Source organism: Netta rufina (genome assembly GCF_964035555.1).
Source record: "Netta rufina genome assembly, chromosome: 3".
NCBI classification, from domain to species: domain Eukaryota; kingdom Metazoa; phylum Chordata; class Aves; order Anseriformes; family Anatidae; genus Netta; species Netta rufina.
The window spans coordinates 15,468,576-15,489,761 of NC_140125.1; the positions used below are offsets into that span (position 1 = coordinate 15,468,576).

Sequence of the window (21,186 nt, forward strand, 5' to 3'; positions counted from 1 at the left end):
CTCCACTGACACCACTCAGTTGCAGGGGCACTGGTTCAGAAGAACTGAGGATCAGTGCATAAGCTTTAGATGTTTTTCTTCCTCAGATGCTTTTTCTTCCGTGGACTTGCTATTTATTGAAGTATTCTGCAAACTTCCCTGTTACACAGATTACGAGTTTGTTCTTTACACAGTAGTATCACTTTATTATCATCATTTTCAAGGTCCCAAGCACCCACAGTTGTGCTGAATAAAATATTTGTATCTTTAGAAACCCTAAAAGCTCTTCCCTGCAAGAACTCAAGCAGATGTCTGTACAAGACCAAGGCATCTTGAGAGGTTTTTTGTTCTGTTTTGTTTGATTCTCAGAATCTTACCATTTTGCTAGCAGTGATTATTCTGGTCCTGGCCATGACTATTTCAGGTCTGTTATAGTTCAGCTTTTCTTTCAACGTACACAGAATGTGGCATGATCTTCCCCAAAAGTACAGCTTTATTTTGAAACACAAATGACTTTGGGGGTATTTAAAAGTGAACACCATTAATTATGATGCATTTAAGTTAATTAAAACCTGTTTAGCAGCCGTGTCCATTAAGACATGAGACAGACGAATAACATGTGCTTGGACCAGCATAACCTGTGATTGCTGAGGAAGTTCCACCCCACCCTGACTTTCCTAACATAAGACACCCAAATGCCCAGGAAGGGCTGCAGCAACTTCTGAAGAGGTTTAAAGTGTCACGCAGATTCAGCAACAACAGTTATGGCACCTCTACTTCTTTTTTTTAGTCCCTGAATTTGCACTTGATGGTCCCTATAGCGTGGTTGTCCTGGCTCAACAGGAGCCAGAGCAGGAATATAAGGGCAGGCTGAAAACATCAAAGACATCATATCAGTCCCCTATCATCATCACCACCTTCTTTCCTCGTAGCATCAGTCTCACCAGGAGCCTTCTAAACTGACTGATTACACATTAGGGGCCAGATACACGCGTATAGTTTTGCACTGATCTCGTGAGGCAGACAGCCTAAGCTGTGCTCTTAACTGCATTGCACAGCTCTGTTGTAGTAACTAAAGGCACCTGGTTTTTAAAAATAATAATAAAAAAAAAAACAAACAACACACACACATGCACACCATAAAATACAGACAAAAATGCATTTCAACATGACAGAAAATAGAAATCTTCAAGTCATTAAAGTGTTTTCTTTGAGTTTCTGGCTTGGTACTGATGTATGTTAAGAGGATGTGGTAATAATCCCCAAAGTGTGCATAACAAGTCCAGGACAGCCAGAGTTAAGGTTACACTCTTAAATCTAAATATGATAAAAGGAGTTCACAGCTTAAAGTACCTAGAAGGTGACCGTAAGGCTGCCCTGGAATGTCACTTGCTAGAAGAGAAAGTTTAAGAGGGGAAAATGTTCTGCGTCCTTTTAAATAAAGTTTCAGCTCACCTTGGATCAAGGTTCTGGAAATCATTAGTTTACTGCACAGGGGGGCAGAGTAAAGGTTATTTGCACATTTAAACTTAGGTACCGATACAGAGTGTTCCTGGTTGTAAGCCCGTTTTAATTACTTGTGCGCATGAGAACAGTGTACGTGTAGCTGCTCTTACACGGCCCCTCTCACCCAAACCTCTCGCAGGCAATTTTTACAGGAGGTAACTGTTGTCGTCTGTAAGAAACGCGCTGGGGAACGGCGAACGTAGTGGTCAGCAGCCATCCAGATGTGTAGCAGAGCTGAAACAAAGCAGGTCACCTGAATGCCAGTTCAGTAAAGGCTCTGTCGAGTAGGTGAGGTGACCGCCCCTTCCAGTCTTTTGGTTTTTTGACCAGACAGAAGTCTGATGTTTGCATCACGTACGGCAATATTTCTTTCAAGTTGAGGTTCTGCCAGTATCAATAGAGTCCCGTTAACAAAAGCATCCCCTTTCTGTCAGGGATTTCTTCCAAAATTGTTTTTTTTTTTTAAAAATAATAATATAAACGTAGTCCTACATGTAAACTTCACTCCTGCAGCCCACTGTAATCCACCGCGTTATTCGTCCTTGTCGTCGTCTTTGGAGTTCCTCTGCAGGACAGGGCTCAGTTTGTTTTGCAAGACTGCCGCCAGTTTTTTTGAGGTCTTTTTCAGGAAAGCACTGCCAGGGTGAACGCTACTGACGTGCAGGTACAGGTCCTCCTGCGTGGGGCCGGTGTAGCCGCAATCCTCACAGACGTAAAGTTTATCTCGCCTCTGTTTGTAGGCATATTGCTGCTGCACCCCGTGAATCTTCTTCAGGTGGGATTCCAGGGAACACCGCTGGGTGAATGCTTTGTTGCAGACCTCACATTTGTAAGGACGAATTCCTACAACATGAAAAGACAGCGATTACTCTTCTGGTTTACGTTTATTACAGCCAAGTGAGGAATCAGCTAAGAGAAGGCTCTGTTTAACTAAATACTGAGCAAATTCCTAGCAGTAGGTAGCTGCTAGTCCAGGAAACTCTAAATAAGACATTTTACTTTCAGGCTAAAATCTTCAGGAACCATTTGATACATTGGGGAACACAGAAATGTTTTGGTAAGGCTCAGGCAGATGCTGAAGCCAACAGGTGCCCATCAGCACTTTGGTGCCACAGAAGAAACCGTTATCCACTCTGGTGTAACCTACTCCTTAAAATATCTGACTGAGAATTTTAGCCCTGTGATTAGGTAAAGCTGCCGGTTCCAGCTAACCCTTCATCTTGGCACTGGTAATGAACGAAATCTTATATCTTGGTAAGTTGTTAATTTTTCTCTTCTAGTGAGCAAAGCTTAATAACACTTCAGTGGACGGCTGCCAAACACGAGCACTCAGTGATCACAGCACTTCAAACAAGCAAGGCTGTTTTCACAGGATAGAGTTTTAATTATTGAGCTTACAGGCTCAGGTTCTAGGAAAGAAGTGCATTAAGATGAAAGAAAGACGTCTGCGTGCTCTGGAGAAAGGAAGAAGGGGCTGGCTTGTGATTTGAATGCCTGAACAGTTTCATTATAAGAGACCGAGCAGTAGAGCATCCATTTTATCACCAGTCAGCGCTGATTTAACAACAACCCACCAGCACTTGAAGGGAAAATACTGTAGGGTTTACCAACACTAGAAAAACCCAAACACTGTTGTGATTTGACTTATTATGGAGTAGCTCAGTAAGTTTTCCAGCAAAGACCAGCCTTAAAACTGACAGAATGTTACCCCAAACCCTCTTCAGTCAGAGGAAGATCAGACCTAGGGTGAGTAATAGGCAGGCAAAAAAGGGTGAAGTGTAAAGCAGAGGTGTTCATATGGGCAGTTTTAACTTTGTAAGGAAATTGTGTTAAGTTCACAACTCGCTTGCTGTAATCTACCAGAAATCCCAGCTAATTAGGAGTTGCAATAAGAAGCACCTTGATGCTGAGTCGAGTCACCCCTCTCAGCATCTGCACGGGTCTAGACCTCTGTCAGTTGACCAGGAGCTGTGCCTCTTCATTTCTAAATTTCCTTTAACTGCTTATATCAGTTACTTTTTAACATTTAACTCTGCTTATGCTGTGAATCTGGGCTGGCAGGCTCGCCTTTCCCACCCTGTGACACTACCCTGCTGTTGCAAAGTCCAGTTGCAAACAATTCCCACCGGGACACTGAAATTCAGTGAAGCAGGTGTTGACCAGCACAATGAAGCCCACGCTACCACTCGCAGCCCCAGTATTCAAACATCGCCCAGCTTCCCTCAACAGCAATTTGGGGAAAAAAAAAAAATCAACTGTGGCTCTCGCTGTGCCGCTAGCAGTGCACCTGCTTCATTCTGCCTCATCCCATAAGCAAAGGGAAAGGGCAGTGCAGAGCAACCCCAAGCAACCAGCAGGTCCTGCAGGCAACAGCAAATGCGGAAAGGTGGAGCGTGCCCAGGAGACGTGGCGGCATTGTCCAGGTGCCCTGCAGTGCAAATTAAAAGCCTGCTGAGCGCAGCCAGCCTGGCTTGCCAGCAAGCGTCCTGCTTGGTGGGGATGGACTTGAAGGGCGTTTTAAACCACCACTTCCACTTTAAGGGGAAAAAAAAAGGGGAAAAAAGGCAGCTTTCCCCCTGCTCCGGGTTTGCACCAGCGCTTCTGTGCACAGAGCATGGGGTGAGCACCCTCCTTCCAGTGTCTGAAACGCTTTGCTTTGACCCAAGCTCATTCAGAATGAGGACAGACCCTCACAGACCTGATTTTTAAATCGTAGCAGGGTGAAAACCATCCTCATAAACTCCTGCCTGAGTTAAGACGAGTTCAGCACGCAGGCACGGGACGGTGCAGCGCTGCTTGCGGGCTGCCCGCGGATGCATCGCCTGGCTTCCCAAAAGCCAGAGGCGCAGCGTGAGCCACGCTCTGCTTTCTCCAGACAGCGCCAAAATCACACCACAGCCCCTTCCCACAGCCCAGCCCGCAGGGCCGGCTCGCACCACGGCAGGAGAAACTGCTGCTCATTTCCTCTAGAGGGCAAAGCGTTTTCACCCAGCGCGTGGCTGGGGCTGGCGGGACCCAGGCGTGCTGGGAGATGGGCTCACACCGTTCCCTTTCCTCCACCACATCGCCACTATGTATTTTTTTGGTAATTTTGGCTTACCTGGGCTTTGCATTTTCCCCATGGATGCTCACCCTCCTGTCCCATCTCACCCCTTTCTCCCACCCCCCTGCCGAGCAGCCCGGAGCCCCCGGGCACAGCAAGCTCACCAGTGTGGGTCCGGACGTGCCTTTTCAGATCAAAGGTGTCGTTGAAGCCTTTCCCGCAGAAGGTGCACAAGTGTCTCTTCACCTGGCTGTGGCACTTGATGTGGCGGTTGAGCATGCGCTGCAGGCGGAAGCCCTTGCCACACAGCTCGCAGGAGTGCACCGTGGCATCGTTACAGGTGCCCGTGGTGAACTGGGGAAGGGAACGGGACCGGGTGAGTTGTATCGACATGGCAAAGACCACAAGAAAAAAAAAAAGACCTCATGCTTAGGGAGCAGCCCCCTCTCCACCACCCGCTGACCCCCTCCCGGGCTGTGCCACGAGCCCCCCAGCAGCAGGGACCCTCATCCAGCCACATCCAGCACGCCTGCTTTGGCCACGAGCCCTGCCGGCAGCACCTCCGCTCCTCGCGCTTCTCTCCCTGCCTGCCTCGAGGAGCAGCGGTGATGCTGCCCGTGCCTGGCTCAGCGAGGTTAAAAAAAAGGAGCTGTGTCTGCACATGGGCTTTGCAGGGGATGGGGAAGTTCAGCGTGGCTGTGTGCAGCTTGAATCCCTCCCCAGCTGAAGGAGACCGAGCAGCAGACCCAAAAAAAGCCCCTCGGAGTGCAGGAGGAGCATCGGGACGAGAAGCTGATGTCAATTCTCAACTCAGGGCTGCGGGAGATGCCAGGGTGCCCTGCAGCCTCCCCTTTGGAGATGCTCCCGCAGCCAGCCACATCTTCCCCGGGGATGCCCCTCCCTGCAAATATCACCGGTTTCTGCTGGAGGTTTTTCACCAAAAAAAAAAAAAAAAAAGTTAATGGTGTTTCTGGCTGCGCAGGTAAATTTGGAGAGATAAACCGAAGCGAGGTTGTGCTGACTCAGTGGAGACTAAAACAATGGCACTAATCTCCTCCCATCGGTCCCCGTTGCTGGTTAATTAGCTTGAGAGTGTCATTATGGGTTAATCTCCTCATTCCCAGTTCTAACACCAAAAATATTGCGCCAACTCCATGACCTAACTTGACTAAGGGAGACATTGATGATTCAGCTCCTGGGAAGAGCATTCCTTACAACGAAAGTTTAATGTCTGGGATATGCAAACACTTCACTATTATTTTAATTATTCTCGGGGCAGCCGACGCGCTCGCTGCTGGCCACTCGAGCCAGGTGAAAGCAAGCAGAGCAGCGGCACCACGCACACGGCATCAGCACTCGGGGTGCTTTTGGCAAGTTTCTGTGGCATTTGTAGAAAGCCCAGCTCTGCAGGAACGAGGTTAACTACACAGGTCCTCTCTGTGGATTTCGATTTAATTTTTGCTAACAGCACAAAGTAAATTGTAAGCAGTGGGCTCAGCTCAAACAGCAGCAAAGCATGAAAAGAGGAATAGGTTTGGGGGTTCTTCTTCCTGAAGAGCCAGTTATTTTTCCTGCTCCTCCTCCTTCGCTTACTCATGAAGTAACGTTACCTGAAATGGTTTGGAAAAGCCAAAAAAAAAAAAAAAAAAGCTAGCTGTGAGACATCGGGATGTGAAACTAGAGGGGCAGCAGAGGGAGAAGCACGTTGGGCAACAGGTAGGGCTCCACCTCACCACGGCTGCATGTAAGGAGAGGAAAAATGTAATGTTCATCACAAGATTGATAAATCTTGGCTGAAACCCTGTAATCGCCACAGACAGCGGGAACATTTACAGCTCTGTCCAGCAGAGCAGCAACCAGGGTTTAACGAGGTGCTAACTAGCCATGGCTAAAGGCATCTCCTCCTTCCCAGCACAGGGGTGGCCTGGGGGTCTGATTCCACCTCAAGGGGCAGCTGGTGTGCTCACAGATGGGCATGGTCCTGTGCCTCACATCCCACCACACATCCCACCACACTGGGCAGGAGTTTGGGGTCTGAGCGCCATGAGGAGCCCGCTCCGCATTTCCCCTCACATCCTTTGGGGTGAAAGCACCGCCCTGCCTAGGGGACCCGGCCTGTCACAGCTCCTGCCCGTGGGCTTCCCACATTGAGATAAGCACCAAGACCCAGCGAGGTGCCAAGAGGACCTCTCCCAGGCACTGCCCTGATAAGCCAAGAGGGCACGGGGCTGCCGGGAAGCCTCCACGAGGGGGTGGCCACTGGGCCACCACCGGGGAGAAGGGCTCTGGAGGAGGCCCCATGCAGAGGGCCAGATCCACCCCCATCCTATGTCCCATGGGGCACGACTCCTCACGCTGGTGCTTCCTCCTGGGTTCGCAGCCAAGCAGGTCAGGGGCGGCACGGCCCTGGGCAGGGCTAAGGGAAGGCAAAGGGCGCTGGAAGATTACGGTACGCCGCTCGCCAGGCTTACCCCAACGCCACCATCCTGCTCCTGGGGGGCGTCCAGCCTGGTTTGCGGGCTGGGTGCTGGCACCTCGCACGAACGGAGCTGAGCTCGGTGCCGGGTGCCCCCCACCACCCCCTCTCAATGTGGGGTCACCACAAGGGGGGCCGCCCATGCCAGTTACCTTGATTTTTGACCTGACCACGGGGCGCTTCACGGCCAGGTCCAGCAGCATCCCTCCGGCCGTGCCCAGGTCGGCGGGGGCCGGCTGCGGCGTCGGGGGGTCGCTGGGCTCGGCGTCCCTCGTCCCGCTGCTGCCGCTGCTCTCCAGGCTGCAGCTGTCTTCGTAGCCCAGAAGGACGCAGCCGATGCCGCCTGCAGCGGGGCCGAGGGTGGGGATGGGGAGAAGAGGGAGAGCGAGAAGCGGAGCGGGATGAGGAACGGGGAGCGGAGGCGGCGTGAGGGGAGATTGGGGGGCAGCGGGATGGGGCCCCCCAGGGCCGTGCCGTGGGCAGGGGCTGTTTAACCTGCGGGCGGGCCCCGGGGCAGGTTCCCCGGCTCGCTCCGCAATCGGAAACTCAAACACGGACGGTCCCAAAGTTCAAACAAGCCAGCTCCGCTCCGCCGCCTGCCTGCCCGTTATACCCCGGGCAAGGGCAGGCGAGGAGGAAGAGGAGGAGGAGGAGGAAGCAGCGGGACGGGGGCAAGCCGGGAGGACCCCCAACCCCATTTTGCCCCACACGCACCACCCCACGCCTCCCACCCAACACGGGGGGCTCCCAAACCCCTCCCTGGGGGAACGGGCTGTGAAGCTCAGGGCTCCCCTTTCCCCACCGCCCCCTTTTTTCCCCAGGGGGGGCAGCGGTGCTCGGGGGTCGCTTCCCCTTCCCCGGGGGGGGACACAATGGGGCCGGGCGCTGCCTCACCTGGGATGTAGGTGTCGGCTCGCTCCTCGTCGGGCAGCCCAGCCCAGCTCCGCACGGCCGGCTGCGGGCTCCGCCGCTTGACCAGGAAGGCTCTGGGCATGGCGAGGGCAGGGGGCACGGCTGGGCACGGCTGGGCACGGCTCGGCACGGAGCTTGTCCCCCCCCGCCGGTGGCCGCCACCCCGGCGGGGAGCGGGCGCTGCGCTGCCGCCCGGAGCGGGGAGGGGAGAAGGGGAGGGTGCGAAAAGAAAAGAGAGAGAGAGAGAGAGAGAGAAAAAAAAAAAAAAAAAGTGAGGGGAGAGAGAGAGGAGGAGGAGGTGGTGGTGGAGGGGGGAAAGTTTCATAAGGTGGAATAGAAAAATGCACCAGGAAACTTGGGAAGGAGCATGCGTGCTGCAAACATAACGGTGTCAACAAGTCTGCCTACCTGTCCGACCGGTTGGAGCGGCCGAGCTTTGTTCCAGCCCTTCCTAAGGCATGAATGTTTGCAAAAGAATTTTCACGGCTGAAAATTAAGAAAAAAAAGAAAAGAAAAGAAAAAAAACAAAACAAAACAAAAAAAAACACGCCGTTGCTGCCTTATCTCCGCAGCCCCCCCCTCGCTGTGGGGTGCCCCCCACCCATGGGTGCTGCTCCTGGGGGTGAGCGGCTGGGCCTTGGCCCCCGGGGCGGCAGCGGGCAGGGAAAGTTGTTGGTGTTATTATTATTATTTTATTTTTCTTAATGACAAGCTTTTCTTCTGGGAAGGAGGAAAAAATAAAAACTTAAAAAAGGCTTTATTTCTTTATTTTATTGTAGTTCGTTTCAAATGAGAAACGTGTCAAGGCCTCGGTTTATTCTCTCTATCCTCCCCCCCCCTCTTTTTTTTTTTTTTTTTTTTATTTGCCTCTTGTCCTCTCCCCCCTCTTCCCGAAGTGGAAATGAAACAAAAGAAAAGAGGACGGGTGGGGGGAAGGAAGCACGAGAAACAGAAGAAAACCCACAAAACTCTGCTGAGGAGCCTCCCGAGCGCCGCGGAGCCCGCGCACGGCGTGTCCTTGAACATTTACCAACACCCAGGGGTGCTTGCTCCTGCCCTCTGCCCGCTGTTTCCAAGCCTTCCTCCCCGGGCACATCCTCACGGGTTGCTGGGGCTGTGTGTGGAGAGCTGCCTCCTGCACGGGGAGGCCTTGCGGACGGCATCGCTCCCCCCCAAAATTGCCATTTTCCTCCCAAAGAGCATGGGGAGATGACGGGGGGGCTCGCTGTTTGGTAGCAGGGGATGGAGTTGGGTTTTTTTGGAAGGGACGTGCCCTCAAATGTGGCAGGTTCCCATGCGTCCATCCAGACCCCGGGGCCAGGACCTGCAGCGTTTGCCCCGTGGTGCCCCATGGCCCGGGAAGGTCTCAGGGCTGAGCATCCCAACCCCTGGGGTTCCTGGCTAGCCACGTTTTGGCAGGGACCCCCCTGCTGCTCCCGGGGGCACCGCAGCACCCGCGGGCACTGGGGGAGAAGCGACCTGAGCGTGCCTTCGGGGGGATACCGCACATAAACCTCCCCTTTCTGCCTTCCTCTTTAAGGCTATGTAATTCCTCTGTTATGTCTGCGATTTTGCTCCAGGTCAAGATACAACTACACGGCTTTTAATTGATTTTTTTTTTTTTTTGCAACGCTTTCAACTTGAGGTTTCTTTTATTTCAACCACTCCTTGCCTTTTAAGCCAACGGAGGCAGCAAACGTCATTAATCACGACACTCCTGAATGAAGAGCTTGCTGTGACTCCTTCAGGAGTGTTCCTGGCTTCTTCAGACCCTGCTTTGAGGTTCCCACTCAGCGAGGTACCGGGGCTCGCTCTCCACTTTAATTGGGTTCTCCAAGTCGGACGTGCGCTTACATGCATGGCTGAATCAGGAACTTGGTTGTTTTTTATTATTATTATTATTATTATTATTATTATTATTATTATTATTATTATTATTATTATTATTATTATTATTATTATTATTATTATTATTATTATCAGCTCTGGAGCTCTAACGAGCGGTCAGGGCTGCCGTGTGCCCCGTGTTGATAGCACAGGGAGGAGAGGAGGTCCTGCAGCCTCTGACAGGGTGAGAGGAGCAGGATGGAGAGGTGGCACGAGGAGACACCGCCTGGATCAGACGGAGCACCTGGTGGTGGGCTGCCTTCTCCTTGAGCCAGCAGGGGACTGACCATACCTTGGTGTTGCTTGGGCTTAGCCCACTCTGCTCTGCGTGCAGCATTTCTGCCCCAAACTGGCTGCAGAGCTTTGGGGACATGGGGGAAAGAGGCAGGGAGCATCCCCCATCCAGCTCCTGGATGCTGAAGGAAGGAGCAAGAGGGCGAGCATCACTCCTGCACCACTCACTGCTTCAGACACCTCTAAGCCTGTTGGGAAGCAGGAGGCAAACACTTCTTTGCCTAAAATCACCATGCCTAGCTGTTATTTAATCACGCGTCTCCCGGTGTCCTTCCCCACTGAAACGCTGCAGAAACGCTACGTGCACAGCCCCAGCGCCCTCGTTACTTAATAAATAGCAACGCTAACGAGATAATGGCACACAAACCTTTCTGTAGGATCTTGTTTCATTTTCAGCCTTGCTTGGGTGTGGAAGAAAATCCAGTATGTTAAATTAACATTTTGGGTGTAAATCAAATTAAACGTACAAAACGCCCTGTAGGGTCAAAGCACAATGGGACCCACCCTTACATATTTGACTACTAAAATGTGTTTCATTTGACTCAAATCATTTGGGAGTGAGAAGGGAGAGAGATGGGATCAAACAATGCATCAGCCACGCGATGCTGTCGCAATCACAACCCCCTCCATCCCAGGCAAACCCTTGACATGGGGACGGACTGACATGGGGCACCGCTCCTGCCTGGAGGGCTCCCTTTCACTGCCAGCATCGGCCTGGTGGATATAATAAAGAAATAAAGTGGAGAAAGTGGAAAACTTCATGTCCTTCATCTCCCGGGTGCTGCAGTGTGACCCGGGCTGCCCCATGTTGCCGGCTGCTCCCTGTGTCTGGCTCCCCCCTGCTTCTCCCAGAGGGATTTTGGGAGAGTCAGGGATGGGGCTGGATGTCCAAATTCCACCTGGCATTTTGAGAGAGCACCTGGCTTGGCACCTCGAGGGCTCCACGTGCACCCTGTGCAGCAGGACGGGGAGCTGGACAGGAGAAGCTGCTCTCCATCCTGGGACAAAAAGCTCACGGTCCTACAGCATCCCCCTGGGGACAGCCCAGCTGGACGGGGCCTCTCTCCTGTGCCACGCAGAGGAGGGAGCCCAGGGAGCAGCCAGGGCAAGCGGGACGCAGCAGGCACCGGCATGGGGGTGAAAACACCTCCCCGGGCTGGGGCTGCGTGTGCTTCCCTGCCCGCTTTCAAAGCACCCCACCGCGCTGACTCACCGGGCTCCCGGCTCCCGGCCTCCCACATCCCCTGCCACTCCCAGCGTCTCCCTGTCTTTCTCCACCGATACCTCCGCTTCCTTCCCGCTCCCCTCCCGGCTTGGCGCTGTCTCCCCGGCCGCCCACTCGCCGCGGCTCCGCTCCCTGGGGCACCCTGCGGCGCCCCGGCGAGGTGCGGTGCTGCCGCCGGGCTGGATGCGGCAGGCACCGGTACCGAAAGCCCACCTGCAAGTCGGGGGCTGAGGAGATTTGGGAAAGCTGCTCCTCGTTAATGTTCCCGCTGTGCTCAGAAAGCCACCACCAGCTTTATTAGGGACCAGTGTCAACCTCCCAAAGTAACATCCACATGAGGCAGAGCCCCCCTGGCTCCCGAGGTGACCCGGTGGTGCCGTGGTCTCGGACTTTTCCTCAGGGGACACCTCAGCAGCACCCGGCCACCAAGGGGATCAGCAGCACCTGCTCGCCCTCTCCCGCTGCTTTCATCCCTGATGGGTTCTGCTGACTCCCTTCTGTGGGGAGATGCTTGCTCAGCACATCCTGCTCAGCTCCCCTCGCCCCCGTATTTCTGCATCCCCGTGTCACGGCTTGGCTGGTGCGTGATCCCATGGGGTGACACCCCAAAAAGCCACATTTTGCCTACGGTCAGTCACCCGGCTTGGGAAAGTTCTCCCTGAGAAGTATGGCATTGGCTGGTGGGAGAAGGCTGGGGTCTGACCCCGTCAGCCCTCTAGCTGGGTTCCTAAAAATACCGAGCGTGCTCTCAGGACGGGCTTCCAATCCCCGCTTCCTGCAGCTGGCACGCGCCGATAAGGCGCTGCTCGGGGGCTAACGGGCGCGCCTGAGCCTCTGCGGCAAGCTCCGGCATCCCCCCCTCAACCCAGACCTCCCCGGGGGAGAAAATCCCCATATGGCACCTCTGGGGCTGGGGGGGGGAGACTTCCTCATTCCTGCGGGATGACCAGCGGCCATAAAACCCATTGTATGCATATGGGGCACTTCTTTACCCTCTCAGGCGGGTGGGAGGGCACCTCGGGGAGCAGCGGGGTGCCCTCCCTGCCACCCCTGCAGGTTTCCAGGGAGCGCTTATAAGGGCGCAGAGAGACAGGGATGAGCTGGAGGAAGAAATAACTGCCCCGAGCTGGGCCGGGGGATGCTCGGAGCAGTTAACTCGGTTGCAGATGGAGCTTTCCCGGTGCTCCCCGCGGGGACCCAGCGCGCTGCCGCAGCACAGCGTCTGTCCAAACATGCCCAGAGCCAGTTACCCATCAGCGCAGGCACCCGCTGCCTGGAAAATCGCCCCAGGAGCTCCCGGCTGCCGCTCCCAGCCAGGCAGACGGAGGCCAAATCTGGACTTTTGCTCCCTCTGCTCCTGCACGGCCGTGACCCCTCTGTCTCCGGCTGGGTTTGAGGGGGGACGAGTGACTTGGAGACGGATCTGCCCCTCGGGGGCACCCTCACCCTGCACCGACCCCGGAGAGACCCCAATTTGCCCCGTGCAGCCCTTTTGCCTCCGGGGGGAGAGGGGCAGCTGAGCCAGGCCACCACCCCGGCCAGAGGCTTGGGTTTAACCTCGCTGGGGCAGAGGATAACCCCAAATCCTTTTTATCCACAGATAAATCCTCCCTGTCCTTGGGGAGCCCACAGGGCTGGGGGTTTCTGGGGATGAGGACTGGGATGGGGACTGGAACAGGGACTGGGACAGGGACAGGACCTTCCCCGGGAGCAGCAGCTCGGCTTTTTCCAGCAGAGCCACCTTTGTCATGCAGGCTGCAGGGTGATTGCTTTCAGGATTACTCTGCCAACGGTTCTTTTTTTTTTTTTTTTTTTTTTTTTTTGCACAACGGTTTTTATCACCAATGCCTTTTACAATGTTTACCAGAAGGGGGAGAAAAAAAAAAAAAAAAAAAAAAAAAAAAAAGAAAGAAAAAAAACTCCACACACCTTCAGAGCGTCCCTGCCCACCCCAAGCTCCCAGCAGCGCTGCCTGTCTGCGGACAAGGGTCTGTGAAATTGCCACCAATATAATTATCAAGTGTTGTTTCCACATCCTCCTCTCGCCACCGTGCCGCTAGACTTTGGCCTCGACCGGTGTTTCACCCGCCTGTCCCTGCACCAAGGGGGGGGCCCAGGGGAAGCTCCCCAGCCCAGCACCCGCTCCAGCACCCCAAAACTCCCCAAAAACATGAAAGGTGGGGAAAAAGCAGGGAAGCTGTGCTGTGGGGAAGGCGGGGTGATGTGGAGCAGCGGGGTGACAGCAGCCGAGCCCACGGCTTGGTTTTCCTGGAGCAGGGGCGCAGCGGGGCTCGCTGGCTAACCTGTAACCAGCCATTGCCGGCTGTAAAACCCTCGGCATGCTCGCACCGGCTTCCTCTGGGGCGTCCGCCCTCCCCTGGGAAGGAGGAAGAGCAAAGGCAAACCGAGATGAGAAGTAACTGTTTGACACGGCGCCCTGCCAGGGCAGGGGGAGGTTGGGGCGCCCTCGCTTTCTGCCACCCTCATGGGTTTTTCTTTTTCCATTCATTCCAATTTATTCTTGAGCCTGCACACACAGAAGCCCTGGGCTGCTCTGCCTCTTAATTACAGAGTGAGGACGTGAAACCTTTAACACATTTACCTTTTTTTTTGCCCCCCCCTTTTTTTTTTTCCTCGTCTTCTCGTGCTCTCAATGCAGCACCCCCTACCCTGCGGATTCCGCAGAAAAACGTCCTGCCCGCCCAGGTAGGCTGCACCCGAACAACGTCCACGTTGCTGCAATCACATCTGTTGGTGCTGGGGGGTGGGTGGGGGGGAGATAATTACATTTCTCAGAAGGGAAACGCTATCACGGTGAGAAAAAAAGAGCCCACGACACGCTGGTGATCATTTCGCCCCTGTTATCAGTGCTGCTATAATAGGAAAGGCGACGCTAACGGCAGCAGGACGGCGTGCTCCCCTCTGCTGCTGGCTCAGCTCCGTCCCCGAGGCTCTACATCTGCCCCTGCCATATTTCACAGGGCTTTCCCTGGGATTTACGGTGACTGCTGGCCTGCTCGGGCAAGCCACGAGCGAGTGCCCCGTTGTGTGGGGTCCCTGGTGGCGAGGCGAGGGCTGAGCTGCTGCTGCCGCCCCCTTTCCCTCGCGGTGCTGCCACCACGCCTTCACGCACCTCCACGCCTGTGGGATGGGGCTGCAGATCAGCGGGGAAGCCTTCCCGACACCGAAACGGCGTCTCAGCCTCATTAGGGAGACTGGCAGACGCCTGTGTAAGAGGGGAAGGGAGGGGGCAAATGAGGCCCGGGGATTGCACAAGCCTCGTTTTCTTAGGAAACCGGGATAGAAATGCCCCCCAAGCACTGGCTTCTGACGCGTTATCCAAGATAACCGTCAAGATCTGAGCTGTTTGCCCAGGGGGGAAATGGCCTTTAGCTTTTCGCCGTCCCCGCTGCATGTGAGCAAACCCTCTGCTGACGGATCAGCAATCCCTGCCTGCGCGCTGACGCGTGCCGCTGTGCCCAGGCTAGCAAAGGAGGAGCGGAGACACAGGAAACACAACGCCAAAGACGGGCATGGACACAACACCCCGGGAACCTTCCTTCAGCAACCACCGTGTTTATTTGAGGAAACCTCATGTGGAGAGGAGCCAGTAGGGCCAGAAAATAAATACATAGGCCCTCCTAAACCACGCTTCCCTCGGCACTGGCTCAGCCTCTGCTTCGCTCCCTGCTCAAGCGCATCAGCGATGTGGCTTGACTCCCTGCAGGAAGCCACCAGCAGCTTGCCAGTCACACACGCTCCATCGGCCCCAGAAGCCCTTTGAGACATCTCTGCGAAGGGCTGAGTTGTTAAGATTGCATTTGTTGCAGGGAACTCTGAAATCTCCTTTTTTTTTGTTGTTGTTTTTTTTTTTGTTTGTTTTTTCCCCCCTTCTGTTAATTGCCAGATAAAAAGGCTTTCGCCTGTGGTATCACCGTCAGGCACCCCTGCCTCCCTCCCACGCCACCCCCATTCTGTCTCTGCAGCATGCCCTGGCTGTGTGCATGCTGCCAGGCTGCACGATCCGGCTGGAAAACACTCCTGTGGGACAAGGAAAGTGGGCTTTTCCACGCAGTTGCCAGACCTAGTTGCCAGCCTGGCCCACAGCTGGGTTTTCCACTAGGTCACCTCCTCAGCGAGCCTTCCCCAAGCACAGAAGGAGAGCCACCAGAAGAGGAGAGCAGGACAGCAGAATGAACCTGGGGAAGGCGAGCCCTGTGGCAATCCCTGGTCCTCGGGAGGGATGGAAAGAGAACACGTGAACACCTTAAGCCAGAGCTCCCCTGTGAAACCACATCCTGAATATTCCCCGTCTGGGGTTTTAGCCCCTCGAGTGATTAATGCCAGGCTCGGGCAGAGGCACTCGGCTCCCAGCTGGGGTGAGCCCTTCCACGGTGCCCAGGGCATTACACGCTGGCTCACATCCGCCGTGCAGCTGGCTCGACCCAGTTCTTGGCACTCCAGTGGCGTTGGCTGCGCTACAAGCACTTTATGCATAAGTCTTAATAACAGTAAACACACTGATGTGAGCAAAACTATTATACTAAATTGAAATGTTATCATTCCCATTAATTTCGCCTTTCATTTTAATCACATTTGTTCAGCAGACAGATGAAGAAGATTATAACGAGGAAGGGCTGGCTTCACACATCTGGTTTGCCTCCTCTGCTCAGGGCTGGGCTGGGGACGTGACATGGCTGCCTCTGTGCAGCAGAGGGTCCCATTCACGTCCCAGAAGCTGACTGCAGTGCAGCACTGCCAAGCTCTACCTGGACGTATCTGAGCCTGTTTTACAGCTAGGGACTGTGGTAGCTGCCGAAGTTGAAAATCTTTGTGCCCACAGTCCTGCCTGACGGAGAGCAGCAGCAAATGACTGGAAAAAAAAACAAAAAACAAAAAACAAAACAAAACAGGAAAGAAGTCAGCGATAAGACTACGCCTTTCACAATAAACCTTCCACCTGACGGTTCACTTGTGGTTTACAGAATTCATGAGCTGAAAGCAACATCTCGACAGCAATGGTTGTCCACAGATTTGCCCGGATCCTTTCTGAATCTGTAGATAAGCTCAGCTTCTGCAGCACACGGGGCTGGCTTCCACAATTTGCTCATACATCATGGAAAAATGTCCTTTTTGGTTAAGCTTGCTGTCCATATCCACCTACCTGGCTACCATGGTAGTGTGGGGAAGGGTGAGCAGTTGTTCTCTGACCTCCTTCAGGATTTACAGAGCTCATGGGGTATCCCACCTCCCTGCTGGACATCCCTTTGCTTGGGAAATTCCCAAGTGTCACCTTATACTGAGAGGGTTGTTGGGCATTGGGATGGGCTGCCCAGGGCAGTGGTTGGGTCTCCATCCCTGGAGGGCTTTAAAAGATGTTTAGATGTGGAGCTCAGTGACACGGTTTAGTGGAGGACTGGTCAGTGTTAGGGCAGGGGTTGGACTGGGTGATCTCGGAGGTCTCTTCCAGCCTAGGTGAGCCTGTGATGTTGCTGCCCTGTATCTGTATTTGCAGATTTGTGGTGTTACACAGCAGATGGTGACTGCTCACACGCTCCTCGCTCTTTGGGAGCCAGCCTCTTGCCAGCTCCACAGCAGCCACAGGGATTTTCGTGTGCTATAGGGGAAAAGCGCCCTGAAACACAGCGCCTGAAGCCCTCCGCACGGCTCTGTGTGCGAGGCAAGGAGCTCCGCGTGCCATAACAGCAAAAAATAAAACACAACCTTCTCGGGCTCAGAAAAAAAAACCCTTTTATTAGCTTTTCACACCAGAAGCCCCGACGGGCGGGAGGGGGCGGCCGCCATTTTGCGACACCCCCCCTCCCCGCGTCAAGATCCATCCCCCCCGCCGCTCGGCGCTCGATTGCTCATGCCTAGCTCGACGCGCTCGGCGCTCAGCCTGGCCGCGCCTCCCCCATCCACCCCCACCCCCCTCCAACGGCCGCCAACGGCCGCTCGCGCGCCCGGCCCGGCCCGGCAACGGCCCGGCTGCGGGAACGGCGGCGGCGGCGGCGATGTCGAGGAGCTCCCGGGCGGTGCTGGCCGTCACCGCGCTCCTCTCCGCCGCCACCGTGACGGCCGTGCACGTCCAGCAGCGGCGGGAGCAGGAGGTGAGCGGGGCCGCCGGGACGGGGGGGGGCGGGGGAGGGAGGGGGGGAGACAGGCCACGCCCCCGCCGAGCGGGCCACGCCCCCTCTGAACAGGCCACGCCCCCTCTGAACAGGCCACGCCCGCGTGGACCCGTGGCCACGCCCACATGGCTCGGCCCCCGCCCCTCACCTGCAGGCTGAAAGGGGGCGTGGCTCCGTCTCTCTTGGCCACGCCCCCACCTGTGGCCACGCCCCCTCGGTCTCCCCCCCGGTGCCTCAGGCCGCGGCGCGCAGTGTGCGCCCTGTGGGGAGGCGGGCGAGTGGTGGGCGGGGGGGCCCTACGGCCCGGTGTCAGGTGTGGTGGTGGGCGGGGGGCGGGCAAAGGCGACCCAGGGCAATATGTTCAGAAGGGACAAGCTACACGTGGTGGAAACGTGGGCAAAAAGCTGTTTTTAACTCTGCCAGTGAGTTAAAGTGCCAGGATGAGGGCACGCGTCTGGTTTAAACGTAGATGTTTTAAATCACACCAAACACACACCACAAAATCTTATGTTAAATGTCTTTTACTAAAGGTCTGAAGTAGTCGGGAGCTACAAACCTCACAGTTCAAGCTGCCAATCCACACCGCAGCTCAGGTGCCTGTTGCTGTGCCATCCGTAATGACAAGATTACATTTTATCCTAGAGATATTGTCTCTGTCAGCACTTAAGAACAAGGGATCTTGGAAGGTGAGACTGATCTGAGAAGGAAAGAGGTGCTTTAGGTTGGAAATTGGGAAGAACTCCTTTACTGAAAGGGTTGTTAGACATTGGAACAGGCTGCCCAGGGAAGTGGTGGAGTCACCATCCCTGGAAGTCTTTAAAAGACGTTTAGATGTAGAGCTTAGGGATATGGTTTAGTGGAGGACTGGTCAGTGTTAGGTCAGAGGTTGGACTCGGTGATCTTGGAGGTCTTTTCCAACTTAGATGTTTCTGTGATTCTGTGATAAAGAGGTAACAGGCATAGAGAAGTCCTCAAGGAAATAAGTCGCTCTACCATCCAAGCAGGATCTGCTTATCACGAAGTACACAATGCCATGGGCAACAGGCTAAACAAGTCACGAGAAACCAAACGCTGAGTGCCTGCTCATCCTGAGCGCCGTGCCCTGGTGTGTAGGGACTGCATCCGAACTCAAATCATGGGTAAACGGTTCTGTAACCTGCATTCCTCCAGCATATACAATGTCTTTAATAAAAAGAGCGTCATCCACAAATGAGCTGATATGGGTGATGCCCTCTGGTTGATTCATATATTTCTAACGATATCAGGAAGTAAATGGGGACTTGAAGCTCTTTGCGTGTTCCTCTTGTTGTTTCATTTGCAAAATACTGTTAAATAGCTTTGGTTGTTACACCTGAGGCCATTTCTGTCTGGGTAAATGCTACCTCTACCAAATGCTGCTTAATTTATTGACAACGATGGGCAATTTTCTCCCCATGGGTCTGTTTTAATACATTTTCCCATAACTAGAAGCAGCCGTTACTGTGGGTAGGCAATGTTTTGCTGCCTGCAGATAGGCAGTTTTGCTGAGTTTCCTAGAGATGAAAGGGCCAAAGGATCCAGTTGGTCAGTGGAAGACCTTTTTGGGGGGCAAAAAATTTTTTTTTGAATATGTGAATTAAAATGTTGTCCCTTGCCACAAAAAAAAAAAAAAAAAAAGTAACCTATTGTTTTCTATCCATCCAAATACCCAGGTGAGGGCACAGCCTCTGAAGGCCAGGAAGGGAAAAAGAATTGCATGGCTACAGGCAAGCTCCCACATCTTGCACTGGGCAGCATGCCTGGGTCTGTCTTCCCTCCCAAAAAACCCCTCTTCTCCCAAAATGTACATCTGACAGAGGAGTTCAGAGGTGCCTGAGCTGTATATTTGGGGATGGGTTAGCACAGCCTCTAGAGTTAGAAGAGATCTCCCCAGCAGCTGAAGGTGATGCAGATTATGTACTTGCAGGGATAGGAGCATTCTTCGAGATGCTGCTGCTGCAGAAGCAAAGCCAAAATGCTCGGTTTTATGTTACCAGCAATCAGTTAAAACTTGATGTGAAATGCTACTCAGAAAGCCTAAGGCTCAAAGCTTGTATTTTTATAAATGAAACCTGAGATTTTCGTTTTATAATTCTGAATTTTCAAGTCCGGTTATAATGGCTTCTGGTTTAAGGAACCCAGTTCTTTAGGTAACGCAACGGAAATAAGTAACGTGGATATTCTGCCCTCGCGCATAATATTTTCTGACAAGCTTCTGACTATTGCTTTGACACCTAGTAAATGTCTGAACATGTAAAAACGCCTGCCCGCCCCGGGAGCCCCAGCCCCGCTGAGAAGGACGCCTCGCACAGCCTCCGAAGTGCTGCGGGAGTGGCTGGATGCCTGTACCCGGAGCCCACCGAGGTCGCTTTGTGTTCCTCTGCAGAACCAGGCCCAGCTGCTGTCCCCTGCGCAAGGTGCCCAACCAGTTAAACCCTCACTGTGGTCTCCTTTCCTCCCAGAGCCACTGTCAGTCTTGGCATCTCCATCCCGTGCCTTAGTCTCACCATCCCTCCTTTTATATCTCTCTGCTGCCTTGCCTGCTCCCAGGCGCGTACAGCTGCAGTCCGAAGAGCTGGTTCCCGGATAGTCCCTCCCCTCCTTTTCCCCATCCCAGTCCCCGTCACTAGTTTTGGTTTCGCTCATTCTGCGTTCACCTGGTGAGACATGAGGGTCGAGCATTTCATTAGCTGAGTAAGAAAGCCTTCCAGGTAGCAGACACAGGCAAGTATAAGGAGGAAACAAAGACTACCTAGGATTTTCTTAGGGTTTTTTACATTCCTTTGGTGGCCTACCCATCTATGTACAAACCACCAGTCTGTGTTGCACAGTTTATTTATAGCAAACATTTTTGGTAAAGGGTTTGTATAGCTTTTGAATGAAGTGCCATTGTTTTTCAAGAGCTTGGCATAGACAGGCTGTGGGACTTTTACCTTCCTTGCAGCAAGAGTTTACCAGCCTTTTTTGGTTTGTTTGTTTTATAAAGAGTAGGACATAAGCAGAAAGAAGCAGATGAAGACAAACTGCATTTTTTCTTAAAATTATTATCAGTTTGCCACCAAATTCTCTCCAAGCAGAGGGACAAGGCTGTTACAGGTTGTGTGCATCCTGCGCAGCATGGGAGCTACTGGTGCAAAGCATTTCTTTGCCCAATGTCTCTCCTGCTCAGAAAAGGCATCCATCTGAAGCGAGTACAAACAAAGTGGGTTTGGTGCAACACCATCAACACCAGGTGCCACCTCCTGTAGTTTTAGTTTTAAGTGGTGTGGCTGCAGGAGGTGGCAGAGGACTAAGGTTTGCAGAGGCAGCAGGGCAAGGCAAGCGCTTTTGCGGGAGGGACTGGAGCTGGGGTGGGGTTGGTCACTCTCAACCAAACAGGCTGTGATGAACCCTGTCCCTTTGTGCTTTCAGAGGCTGCACAGAGGAGTTCTCAGAGATCTGGAGCGACAACATCAGAAGAAGGAGAATATTCGCCTGTTGGAAGAGCAGATTGCTTTGACAAAGCAGCTTAAAGAAGAGAGAGACAAGATGCTCATGGAGAAGGGCTCCCAGCAGTCCTAGGCAGGGCCTGAGGCATTCGAGGTTTGACTAAAGGCGTTTGGATATGATTTGTGTCTAACTACTCGCATTTCAGTAAACAGACATTCCTGAAAGGCTTTCTTTCAGATACATTATATTCCTGTTCCAAAAGCCATAGAGCATACCCAAAATATTT

The 21,186-nt window shown here is 53.6% G+C and overlaps 2 protein-coding genes across 2 annotated transcripts; one reads left to right on the forward strand and one right to left on the reverse strand.

Annotated features, from left to right (window-relative positions):
• Nucleotides 1–2,017: 2,017 nt before the first annotated feature.
• On the reverse strand, nt 2,018–8,007 carry OVOL2 (ovo like zinc finger 2; the record flags this gene model as incomplete). Its single annotated transcript, XM_084284771.1, has 4 exons — nt 7,899–8,007; nt 7,157–7,347; nt 4,693–4,882; nt 2,018–2,328 (listed from the first exon to the last, which is right to left on the reverse strand). The coding sequence occupies exons 1-4, from the start codon at nt 7,996–7,998 to the stop codon at nt 2,018–2,020; spliced, it is 792 nt and encodes a 263-aa protein (XP_084140897.1). The 5' UTR covers nt 7,999–8,007.
• Nucleotides 8,008–17,255: 9,248 nt separating this feature from the next.
• Nucleotides 17,256–21,042, forward strand: PET117 (PET117 cytochrome c oxidase chaperone). Its single transcript, XM_084283445.1, has 2 exons — nt 17,256–17,432; nt 20,883–21,042. Exons 1-2 carry the CDS (start codon nt 17,337–17,339, stop codon nt 21,030–21,032), a joined length of 246 nt encoding a protein of 81 aa, XP_084139571.1. The 5' UTR covers nt 17,256–17,336; the 3' UTR covers nt 21,033–21,042.
• Nucleotides 21,043–21,186: the final 144 nt, after the last annotated feature.